Source organism: Antennarius striatus, chromosome 6 (genome assembly GCF_040054535.1).
Source record: "Antennarius striatus isolate MH-2024 chromosome 6, ASM4005453v1, whole genome shotgun sequence".
Lineage (NCBI taxonomy): Eukaryota > Metazoa > Chordata > Actinopteri > Lophiiformes > Antennariidae > Antennarius > Antennarius striatus.
Window position 1 is genome coordinate 25,515,579 of NC_090781.1, and position 11,703 is coordinate 25,527,281.

Sequence of the window (11,703 nt, forward strand, 5' to 3'; positions counted from 1 at the left end):
GTTTTTTCTCTGTACTATATTAAAAAATAAAATGTAAATGTTTGCCAACTTAAAAAAATAGATTCATTAACCGATTAACAACACAAACTGAGTATTTACCTGTATTTGTACTTGTATATAATATATTTACGTGTATATAATAAATACAGGTGAAGCGTTTTAAAGCTCAGCTTTACCCCCGAACTCAGAATCGTGTTGGAATCTTTATTGTTTTTAAAATTTTCCAGATTAACTTGTGACGTGATTTGAACCTGTAAATGGTCCTGGGGGTCTGACCCCCGCTCCACGGCCCCCGGCGGGCTCCTCTGTGGGATCAGAGGAGCTCAACACTGATGATGATGGAATCAATGTTAAATATGTTGTTAAAGCGACTCCATTAACTTTAAAGACTCCATAAAGATAACGGTGTGTTTGGCTCTGATGCCCCCCCCCCCCCTGCAGCTCTGACCGTAAATGGAGACAACCCCCCCCCCCCACACCCCCACCCCACCCCCAGCAGCTCCTCTGTTGATCATCTCACCCCGGTCCAATTCCAACTTTGCTGTTGGCAAACACTTTCCACAAAATGTGTTTTTAAATAGAGATTATTTACGTCATGTGACGTCATCGACGAAAAGTGACGTCATCACCAGACACAGGAGAGAAATCAGGTGGTGAAAACAAAAGCCTCTGTTTGTCATGGAGATGCGTGGAATCTGCGTGTTTAGACACACGGAACGGATGGTTCGGATGGAGGAGTGCCCCCCCCCCAGAAGGGATTCCCACTCAGTGCCCCCCCCCCCCCCCCCGTGGAGTCAGCTGTTGGATGATGCGCGTTAATCCTTCATTGAACCTGTTAACAACGTGGAAACAAGCGTGGGGTCACCTCGTGGCTCTAATACCGGGATGGGGGGGGCACTGTGATCACCCCTTTACCCAAACCAGCGCCCTGCGGAGTTAAAAGCCCCCCCCAGACTGGAATGGCCGGTGCAGGGGACCCCCACAAACCGCCCCACGGTCAAACTCCCTGCCGCCCACCGGGACCCGCTGCACCCCGCCAAGCCGGGGCCGATTGAAGTGCAGCCGCCTGTTGGCCCCTGGCAGCGGGGGCCCCCCCCCGGGGACAGTGATGGTGTTCTTTGGGTGTCATTTACAAAACAAGCCTTGGGGGGGCGGACGCGCCACGAACACGTGAAAGCCCCGTGAAGATGAAACTTTCTCACAAAAACCGTTTTGTTTTCTCACTTCTACCAATCAACACACCGGAGGGGCCATTTGGGCCCGTCGGGGGCCCGTCGGGGGCCCGTCAACACAAACAATAAAACACTCTGAAAGCTATTATCAGCCCGCAACCCTCCTGTCATCCCGCGCTGGGACTTATTTATGATCCGCGCTGAGGAACTACTTTATCTCCGCGCCCGTTACGCGCAGCTTTTTCCAGCGCTTTTGCTGTTTGTTTGTTTGTTTGTTTATTCCTTCATCTGAGAATAAATAAACAACCTGACTCCCATGCTTTAATGTTTTCTTCACACATTCTGATCATATTTATTGATCATCCGGGTCGAACCCCGATTCTTTTCTCCTCAGATGGTTCCGATCCGGCGCAGAGAGGAGGGCGTGATGATGGAGGAGCGGGACCAGCTCCGAGGTGAGCCCAGATAGCACAATAGAGAGGTGGGGGTGAGGGGGGGGGTCTTCTTCTCTGGCGTTTTGTGTTTGTGATAAGGAGGAAGGCCTGAAGGAGGAAGAGGAGGAGAAAAGGGGAGGGAGGGAGGGAGGGAGGGAGAGAGAGGGCGGGAGGGGGGCCAAGAGACCCCGTCGCGTTTTGACCCTCTGAAACCTCCCCGCGCACGGCGCACCATCACCGCTCCTCCTCCTCCTCCTCCTCCTCCTCCTCCTCCTCCTCCTCCTCTGGAGGCTGAAAACATCATCGCTCAATCCCAGCCGTGACATTTTCCAGTCTGTCGCCGTGTGCTGCAGCCAGAAAGCAGAGCCAAGAGTGGGGGGGGGAAGAGACGCGTCTGGTCTCCCCACATCACCGAGCATCCCGGCGGGAGCGAGGCGGAGCGAGAGGCGCGCACAGGCGGGGGAGAGACACAGCGAGACGCCGCTGCCGCCTCAGGACCACCGGGGGCGGGGGTCCACCGGACACGGACGCGGCCCGAGCGGGACGGGGTAAACACGCCTCGGTGGGACATTTCACACCGCTTACCGGAAGGCTCGCGCGTTACCGAACACCATCAGCCAATGGCGTTTCATAGGATGGAGGCGTTATAACCGCGATCCGTTCAGAGCGGATTTCACCGCCCGTTAGACCCCCGGACCCCCTGTCCCCCGGTCCCCCGGTCCCCCGGTCCCGTCATCGTGTCGTAACGGAAACCGTAAAGCGCGACGCGCTCCGTGGGAACACATACACACACACACACACACACACACACACACACACACACACACACACACACACACACACACACACACACACACGCACACACACACACACACACACACACACACACACGGTGTGTGTTTTTTTTCTGGATGCTTTTACACGTTCATTAAAATCCACTGTTTCTTGTCTTCCAGGCGGAGGGGGGAGCATTGCTCGCTGGAGCAGCCGAGCTGAGCATCAACGTCTCCGGGGGGAGACCGGCTGTCGGCTCGCATGGAGAAGAGGGTAGGTGGTGGTGGTGGTGGTGGGGGGGTTCACACCCCGGTCGGGATGAGGGGGTGGGATGAGGGCCAACTGGAACCAGACCAGAACCGGTTCGGTGTTTTACCGGAAACCGGCCCAACCGGAGCACCAGAGCCCGAAAACGAGCGTCCACCCGGGGGAGAACTTCTCCAACTCCTGTCGGGTGTGTTTTTACCCGGATTGGAGGTTTCAGGCTAATTATGGGAAGAACTTCCGATTGGGATCTGGTGTTTAATCCGCTTTGGAGCACCGTGGATCTGTCGTGGGGGGGCTTGTTGTCAGCGGGAGGGGGTTCGGGTCATTAGGAGGCAGGGAAGGAGATGCGGCTCCAACTCCGTAAGTAGGTCAGTGTTTGTGCTACAGTGGTTCAGAGGCATGGAGGAGAAACAGCAATTAGACATGAGCAGACAGAAAATCACTGTACACACACACACACACACACACACACACACACACACACACACACACACACACACACACACACACACACATCTGATTGATTTTCTGCGAGTTTGTTTGTACCAAAACTCCACTTATAAGATGCTTTTTTAAAATGTATTTTTCTTCTCCGTTAAGTTAATTTCCACAAATCAAACAGGATTTTATGTGTTTTTAAAAATAATTCAGATTTAGCAGATTTATTTCACTTTCATTTCCCCAAAAAATTCGCAGTTTAACTTAATTGACAGTAATATATTGGAATGAATTTCAGATAATCTGGATTATATTAAAGTCTAAACTTGTGTCAGATTAAATAATAGAATGTTATTGATTGTTAAAGAGGTAGTTCCTGGTTGTCCGACTCTGACTTGTTATTTGACGTCATCCACGTTGGTTCTCCGTGTTCTGGATGTTTCTTCCAGCCTTAACGCGTCCGTGGGGCTCCACGAACATTTCTCATGTCAAAGAACTTTTGTTGTGATGATCAGTGTGTCCTCTGAAGTGTGTCCACCACATCCGGGACTTCTGAAAAACCGGGAAAATTTGGTGGAATTTGTCATCTCGACTCGTTCGCTTTGATCCGCTTGACGCACAGAAACCCGATACGCGCCGTGCGTAAAGAGAGACGCGCAATCTGATAGTGGTGGTTGTGTTAATAGCCGGCCTCCATAAAAACTAGAAGGTGTCCGGGGGGGCCAGGGCCCCAGAGCAGGTGCTTTCTGTGATCCCGGGGGCCATATGGGACTCAAAAACACACACACACACACACACACACACACACACACACACACACACACACACACACACACACACACACACACACACACACACACACACACACACACACACACACACACACACACACACACACACACACACACACACACACAGGCAGAATGTGATAACCATTTAGGACAGTGGTTCCCAAACGGGTCCTGGTTGAAGAGACAATGAGTGAACGCCCAAAGCTGGACGGTTCCATTTGTCTTCCTTTGAGGGATCCTGCATCACTGCTGGGGGAGATGAATTGCTTTTATCACAATTTAAAATTCAAATATTTATCTCCTCCACAAATTCATTTCAAACGGGACATTTTGAGGACAAAAAACTAAAAAAAACCAAAACTTTAATCACTGCAGAATCCCTTTCTGTGGGGTCATCTCCAGCCTCACCATCTCCTCTTGGGGCTCCCTGCTGTGAAACCAGGTGTTATGCAGATGATCATTTTATATATGACAGAAGTGAAAGGTGTTGGGCGGCGACACCTTGCAGGTGCTGCCTGTGATCCGGCCCCGGGGCCCCTGGGACGTCTCCATGATGCTCCTCTGATCCAGCAGACATGCTGACTAGAGAACGTTACACAAATGATCGCGGTTACACAAGAAAAGCAGTCCGACATGTATATTCATGACGCTGTGTGTGTGTACGAGTGGCTGTGGGAGTGTGTGAGGTGTGTGTGTGTGGGATCCAGTCCGGTGGGGGACGTCTCAGCACGGCTCCTGTCTGGTGCGTGTTTAGGAGGGAGGAGACGACATTAGCAGCTCTCAGCTGCCTCTGATGTCATCGCCTGCTTTCCAAGAACGGAGAAAAATCTGCGTTTGAGCTGGAGTTGCTGCATTTTTATGTTTATTAATCCATCAGATTTTTATTAGTGCAACCTTTAGATAGTAGAACAGCTCCTTTAAACCTCTGGAAGAACCAAAGTCAATGGATTTATTGTCTGTCACTAAAATTCCAAAATGCATGAAAAAACTAAACACATTTTTGGGCAATTTTATATTCATTTTTTCACTATTTCAAATCTAAAGAATGCTTGGGGGAAGATTTTTTTGAAAATAGAAATTTATTTAGAATTAATATGAATGGAAATAACTATTCAAACTGTTCAACAGTCAAGCAGGAATCCAGCCTGACCCCCCACGCCCCCCCGACTGCTCAGCCTCGTAATAAAATCACGATATGATTTAATGTCCGCCGGCCACAGATGTCCGACGTGTCTCATGTTTTCTGTCTAATTGTGTTTCAGTATGAAGAGCTGGTGCACTACTCAGGGTCGGAGGGCATGTCGGTGGGGGGCTACGGCGACGACGTCAGGCCGTTCCCTCCCCCGCAGTACGGACCCACCATCCCCGACTCCCTCAAACACCACAAAGACCAGATCTACGGGTGAGTGTGTGTGAGACGTCAGCTGGGGCGAATAAAGTTTGATGCTTTTTTACCGCCGATAAAACAGATTAATTTATGGTAAATATGTGTTTATGTGTAGTATGTTAACTGTGTGTGTGTGTGTGTCTGTGTGTGTCTGTGTGTGTGTGTGTGCAGTCACCCACTCTTCCCACTGCTGGCCTTAGTGTTTGAGAAGTGCGAGCTCGCCACCTGCTCCCCTCGAGACTCCGCCTCCCTCTCCGCCACCTCCAACCTCCCCGGAATGACCAATCACAGCGATGTCTGCTCCTCGGAGTCCTTCAACGACGACATCGCCGCCTTCGCCAAACAGGTAATCGATCGATTGATCGAGTGATCGATGGACGTTACAGGTGTCGGCTCTCTAACGGCGTCCCGGTTTGGTTTTGCAGATCCGATCGGAGAAGCCGATCTTCTCCTCCAACCCGGAGCTGGACAACCTGGTGAGATGAACGCAGGAAGTGTGTTTCGCTCTGAGGGAAGTGTGTGGGTAACATGTTCTCCATCCCCCCCCCCCTCACAGATGATCCAGGCCATCCAGGTCCTCCGTTTTCATCTGCTGGAGCTGGAGAAGGTTGGTGGTCGGAGGCGAGACGTCACGTCTGTTTACACCCAACATATCAGTGTTTAGAACTTCCAGACCGCTTTAAGGAGATTCCTGCACTACAATTTGGAAATGTTGGCAAGGATTTGATGATACCAAAGGAAAGGCATGCGTTTGTTTCTGTTAAAACCCGGCGTGAACACCAGGAATGACGACATCAGGCAGGAATAGCTTGTGTATCACCACGGACCACCAGGACCACCAAAACCTTTTCAGGCGTTTTTCCTGAGACGACCTGTGATGAATCTGTTTCTGCAGGTGCACGACCTGTGTGATAACTTCTGCCATCGCTACATCACCTGCCTGAAGGGCAAAATGCCCACTGACCTCATCCTGGATGAACGCGAGGGGGGGTCCAAGTCCGACATGGAGGACTTCACCGGATCCTGCTCCAGCCTGTCGGAGCAGGTGAGACGAGCCGTTAAAGTGTCCCAGCATTCACCTGTCCAGCTGCAGCCCCCTGATGGCGTGTGCTTCACGATGCCCCCCTACCGAGGGGATTCGACCACCCCGCCCTCCCTACCTTCGCTCTGAGTCCGACCGCCCCCCTGTTTTCCTTGCAGAACGCGTCGTGGTTACGGGAGCCGGATGAATGCGCCACGACTCCGCTGGGAACGCCGGGCACCTGTGGCCTGCCTTCGCTCAGCACAGCAGACAACTGCAGCGACACAGGTGCACACGCACACACACACACACACACACACACACACACACACACACACACACACACACACACACGAACATAAACAAGTTCTGCACCTGAAAATACTGCACAACAAAAATGCAGGTGTGCTTGTATTTAATGCCCACTTTTACGACAATTAATGTTAATACAATTCAATAAAATATATATATTATATAATAACACAATAATTGTCTGTTAAGACCCACCAGTTCCCTTTAACCCTTTAAAACCTGACCCATGAACCAGAAAATTTTTTTTTTTGTAAAATAAGGTCTTCATGGGACCTTTGTTGAAAAAAATTCAACATAAATTTGTACATATGAGCTTTAATTTGTGTCATTTTTGATTTTTTGCATGCAACATGCATATGCATGCATCTGATTGTATATATCAGTATTTTTTAGGGAAAAAATATAAAAATGATGAGGTAGAAGTCTCCAAATCCTGGAAGGCCAAGAGTGTTAAATATAAATAAAATGTAAAGGGTTACGTTTCTGAGTGAAATCTGGTGGAGTTTCATTTGGATCCATTTTGCACAAAATATGTAGAAATATTCAATTTTTTTCAAAGCTCAAAAAGAAACCAATCATCCAAAAGCTGAACAGATAGAATTCACGCATGAAACAGGAAGCTGCGTAAAACGAAATAAAGCATTTGAAGCGTCGTCTTCATCCTGCAGGCGACGGTCTGGACGGGGGGATGGCCTCCCCCAGCACCGGAGAGGAGGACGAGTCCGACCGGGACCGCAGGAACAACAAGAAGAGAGGAATCTTCCCCAAAGTGGCCACGAACATCATGAGAGCGTGGCTGTTCCAGCATCTGTCGGTGAGAACGCCCGTGCAACACGCTGCTCACCGTCACAAGGAACTGTTTCACGTGCAAATGTTGAAGTCAGACGCTCGTCTTCAGCTGTAAGGGAGAATAATTACTGCAGATGGAGGAGAACTGAGGTTATAAAGGAATGGAGGTCAATTAGATGAAATGAAAAATCAGAGGATTAAGTGATTACGTGAGTGTGTTCTCCGTAGAAAGGAGCCAGTAACTGTTAGCGAGCTAATTAGCTGCTAAATGAAGCAGGTCAGATGTTTCTCCACTCCAGTTCTGACTGTCTGTGATCTTCATCCAGAGTGAAGGTCCTCACTTTTAATTGTCTCTCATATTTATTTGATTGTGGAATGCTACGTTAGCGTTAGCCTCCAGTTACACACTCTCTTTACGTCCCCACCCAGCACCCGTACCCGTCTGAGGAGCAGAAGAAGCAGCTGGCCCAGGATACAGGCCTGACCATCCTACAGGTCAACAACTGGTCAGTGCACCCCCCCCACCCCCACCCCCCCGATCAATATGATAATTCTATCAGCACGGATATCAATAATCAGTTAAACTGTCATGTTTAAATGGAGCTTCCAATCTAGCAGAAGGGCATCAATAGCGCGTCGGCGTGACGGCGTGTGCGTGTCACACCTCACTACAGTCTCACCGTGTCCTCAGCGTCGCGTTATTGACGACGTTCATGCAAATAAATGTGAACGGAATGAAAGGAAACAGATTGGTAACAGGATTATAATCCGGATTATTACCGACGAGCTTCAAGAGGAAAAAAATGTCATGCTAAGCATTTTTTTCCCCCGAGCCTGCATCTCTGTAAAAAATCAATTTTCTCTATGTTCATAAAACAGAATTGCAAATCAATATCCAATAATCAGATGGTTTACTGCGCTGACTCCTTTATTCGTTCCCCAGACGCGTGGACGATCGACGCGCGTGACGAGGAAACGTTTCCGTTCGGCTGATCGATGATGTTCTGAATGTCGTCAGGTTGAAGTTCTGGATTCCAGACGTCGATTAAGAAACGCAATCTGACAAAACCTGCAGCGAGATTATAAATAATAGATTTTATAGGCTGATGATGTTTACGCCCCGCCTGCATCACACGCGCAGTCCACCGATCGATAAGGATCAATCAATTATCACAGTGTGGCCAATACCTGCTCTGCCCTAACGTTGATTTACTCTGCCCCCTGAAAGGGTTAAGTGGTTGTAAAATGGAAAAGGTTAATAGTCTCCAGTCAGCCTTTTTCTCCATTAACGGGGGCCTCGCTCGCCCCCCGCTCTCTCTCTCTCACTCGTTCTTTATGTCTCCCCCCCACCCCCACAGGTTCATCAACGCCCGGAGGAGGATAGTCCAGCCAATGATTGACCAGTCAAATCGCTCAGGTTGGTGTTTGTCAGTCGGTACAGGAAGTAGATCCTCCAGATACCAGTTGGATCGACCAATAGACTCGCAGATTTTACCTGTGCTTAATTCATTATATAGAAGTTAACACGCGGTAAAGAACGAGATACGGTCTCACTGCTGTCGTATCCGTCCGCCAACACGTGGTAAAGAACGTGTGTGTGTGTGTGTGTGACATTCCTGTCATGATAATGTCGCCTCACAGGTCAGGGTGGTCCTTACAGCCCAGAGGGAGCGGCCCTGGGGGGCTACGGGCTTGACGGTCAGGCCCACCTCGGGCTGCGTGCTGCAGGTACGGTGGCCCCCCAGGGACACAATTCACAAACTCACATTATAAATGATCTTTACGGCTGCTGATCCTCCACACCCCCCCCTGCAGGTCTCCAGGGGATGTCGTCTCTCCAGGGGGACTACCCCGGCGCCCTGCTGTCCCAACCCGGCTACCCCCCCCACCCAGGGAGCTCCCTCCATCCCTACCCGGGGCCACACCCCCACGCCGCCATGCTTCTCCACCCACCGCCACACACACACCCCGCCGAGCCGCTCCTCGCCCAGGGACTGGACATACACGCACACTAGCTGGGGGGGGGCGCCAGGCTGTGTGTTACTGAATTACTGAATGAATGTGTGTATGCTCGTGTGTGTGTGTGTGTGTGTGTGTGTGTGTGTGTGTGTGTGTGTGTGTGTGTGTGTGTGTGTGTGTGTGTGTGTGTGTGTGTGTAATGATGCATACTGAACACTATTTAAAGAAAAAGAGACACACGCTCTGGAAGTTTACATTCCCCACTGAAAGACACTGACCCCAATGTAGCTGTTCCACACTCCTACACACACACACACACACACACACACACACACACACACACACACACACACACACACACACACACACACACAGTCTGGCCTACTTGTTTAAGCCATACCTCTTTCAGAGTAGAAGTGCTTCCTCCTCTCCGAGGTCTCCGCTGTGGCCTGTGGGCGAGACACATGCTTTAAACTACATTTCCCATCATGCCTGCTGAACCCCAGGGAGTGGGTCCGTCACATCCGAGTGACAGACAGATTATTCGTCCCTTTTTGCAAAACGACACGCGGACTGTAACCGGACGGGACCCGATCCTGTGAACACGCCTTCTTCACCTCCTGTCTTCCTTCACATGTTGACTGTCACACACACACACACACACACACACACACACACACACACACACACACACACACACACACACACACACACACACACACACACACACACACACACACACACACACACACACACACACACACTTTATTTAAAGTTTTGTTAATTCTATTTTTATATTTATGTGTGATGCAGCTTCATGTGAGCTTGTTTTGAAATATTCGCGCTCTTCCTCCACACGATGAATGACTTCCTGTCTGCCTCGCTCTCGTACCGCTGACCTCATGACGACGCCCACCGGCGCCCGTTACCTTAGGATCTCTCCTGCAACACACACACACACACACACACTGCACGGAAAGCCATGCATACACACCCACACACACACATGCACACACACTCCTTTGTAAGCATTTCTAATACATGTGTCTGTCACAGCAGCGACGGGGAGAAGCTGCAGCCAAAGGACTTTTGAAACTTTTCAGCTTCCTCTCTGTCCTGCTGAAACGTCTCTGAATGATGATGATGATGATGATAAAACAGTAAAAGTATTAAAGTGGTTTTTTTTTTAGGTCTTGTCACTGGTCATCTGTGTGTGTGTGTGTGTGTGTGTGTGTATGTGTGTGTGTGTGTGAAATTTCCGACAGCAGCAACAGTCATTTGTTGGTCGTACATAAAGAACCTGGAGCGTTAGCATGATGAACCGTGTGATGAAGGCCAGCGTGTTAGTGTGTACTTCCTGTTGGAGTGTGTGGTCAGCACAAAGCTGCTGACTCAGCACAATAAATTGCAATTTTATGGTGAGTTCTTATAAATAAAATGATCAAATCTAGAAGGACAACATTTGACTGTTGCAGCCTGTTTTGTGCCGTCACAGAATGAGCACAAATAAACTCCACAAACAACAAATAAAACCAAATGTAATAATCTGAAAAATCTGTATTTTAAAAAATTGAAAACTAAACCAAACTTAATAATCTGAAGACCAGAAAATTAAATAATAGATGAGAGTAAAACAAGAAATAGAACAACACAAGCTCAAACAGCTTTAGGATGAATCAAAAACATTTTAAAATTAGAATTTAATTAGAAATGTCCTTGCAGGGATTATAATCAGTATATAAAAAAGAAAAATGGTTAAAAAAAAACTAATTTTTTAAAATTAAATTTTAAATTAAATTAAAAAGAGTAGGTAGAAATCATTAAAAACAGGTGAAAACTCAGTTTCTCATCGTCCAAACCGTGGTGGAATGTTCCCGCTTCCTCTCCAGACTCCGTCTAACTCTTCCAGGGCCTCTTTTTGACAAATCGTGTAATCTTGCTCCTCTTCTTGCCGTCATTCTTCAGGAGCGTCTGACTATCTGTTAAACTCTGACACCGGCCTCAGGCTGCAGCTGCAGTCATCCGTCACACAGCCTGGATTATCAGGGTTTCCCCTTCCACCCCCCCCCCCACATCCGTGGTTATCAGTTAAATTAAGGATGCTATCACATGCTAACAGAAACGCCATGAAATATGAAAAACCACCTTGTGTTGATGTAAAAACCGATTCATCAGCGAAACCAGATTTCAGATATCCATACATGACTCCACATTTAAACCACAACACACAACAAACCCTGCACAGCCCCCACCCCGGCCCGATTTGGCCCGGAGCGGGGCGGGGGTCAGAGGTCAGAGTGCGATCAGAGGTCATCAGGAAATGGCTGTTCTCACTGGCACCCAGGTCGCGACCTCAGCT

General features: G+C 49.1%; 1 protein-coding gene across 3 annotated transcripts; it reads left to right on the top strand.

Annotated features, from left to right (window-relative positions):
* The first annotated feature begins 1,580 nt into the window (after window positions 1-1,580).
* On the top strand, window positions 1,581-10,513 carry meis3 (myeloid ecotropic viral integration site 3). 3 transcript variants are annotated; one of them, XM_068317218.1, is made up of 13 exons: window positions 1,581-1,627; window positions 2,563-2,653; window positions 5,139-5,278; window positions 5,435-5,609; window positions 5,689-5,739; window positions 5,820-5,870; window positions 6,159-6,308; window positions 6,464-6,572; window positions 7,265-7,410; window positions 7,815-7,891; window positions 8,744-8,802; window positions 9,027-9,113; window positions 9,201-10,513. In XM_068317218.1, exons 2-13 carry the CDS (start codon window positions 2,642-2,644, stop codon window positions 9,398-9,400), a joined length of 1,257 nt encoding a protein of 418 aa, XP_068173319.1. In that variant the 5' UTR covers window positions 1,581-1,627; window positions 2,563-2,641; the 3' UTR covers window positions 9,401-10,513. The 3 variants fall into 3 exon arrangements, with proteins under 3 accessions (XP_068173319.1, XP_068173317.1, XP_068173318.1); XM_068317216.1 differs by lacking the exon at window positions 1,581-1,627 and adding an exon at window positions 1,918-2,168; XM_068317217.1 differs by lacking the exon at window positions 1,581-1,627 and adding an exon at window positions 1,918-2,154.
* Window positions 10,514-11,703: the final 1,190 nt, after the last annotated feature.

Excerpts from the sequence above, each read along its gene's own strand:
- meis3 (XM_068317218.1), top strand. Across the intron at positions 8,803-9,026 it reads TGACCAGTCAAATCGCTCAG|GTCAGGGTGGTCCTTACAGC; the intron begins GTTGGTGTTTGT and ends GTCGCCTCACAG. Across the intron at positions 9,114-9,200 it reads CCTCGGGCTGCGTGCTGCAG|GTCTCCAGGGGATGTCGTCT; the intron begins GTACGGTGGCCC and ends CCCCCCCTGCAG.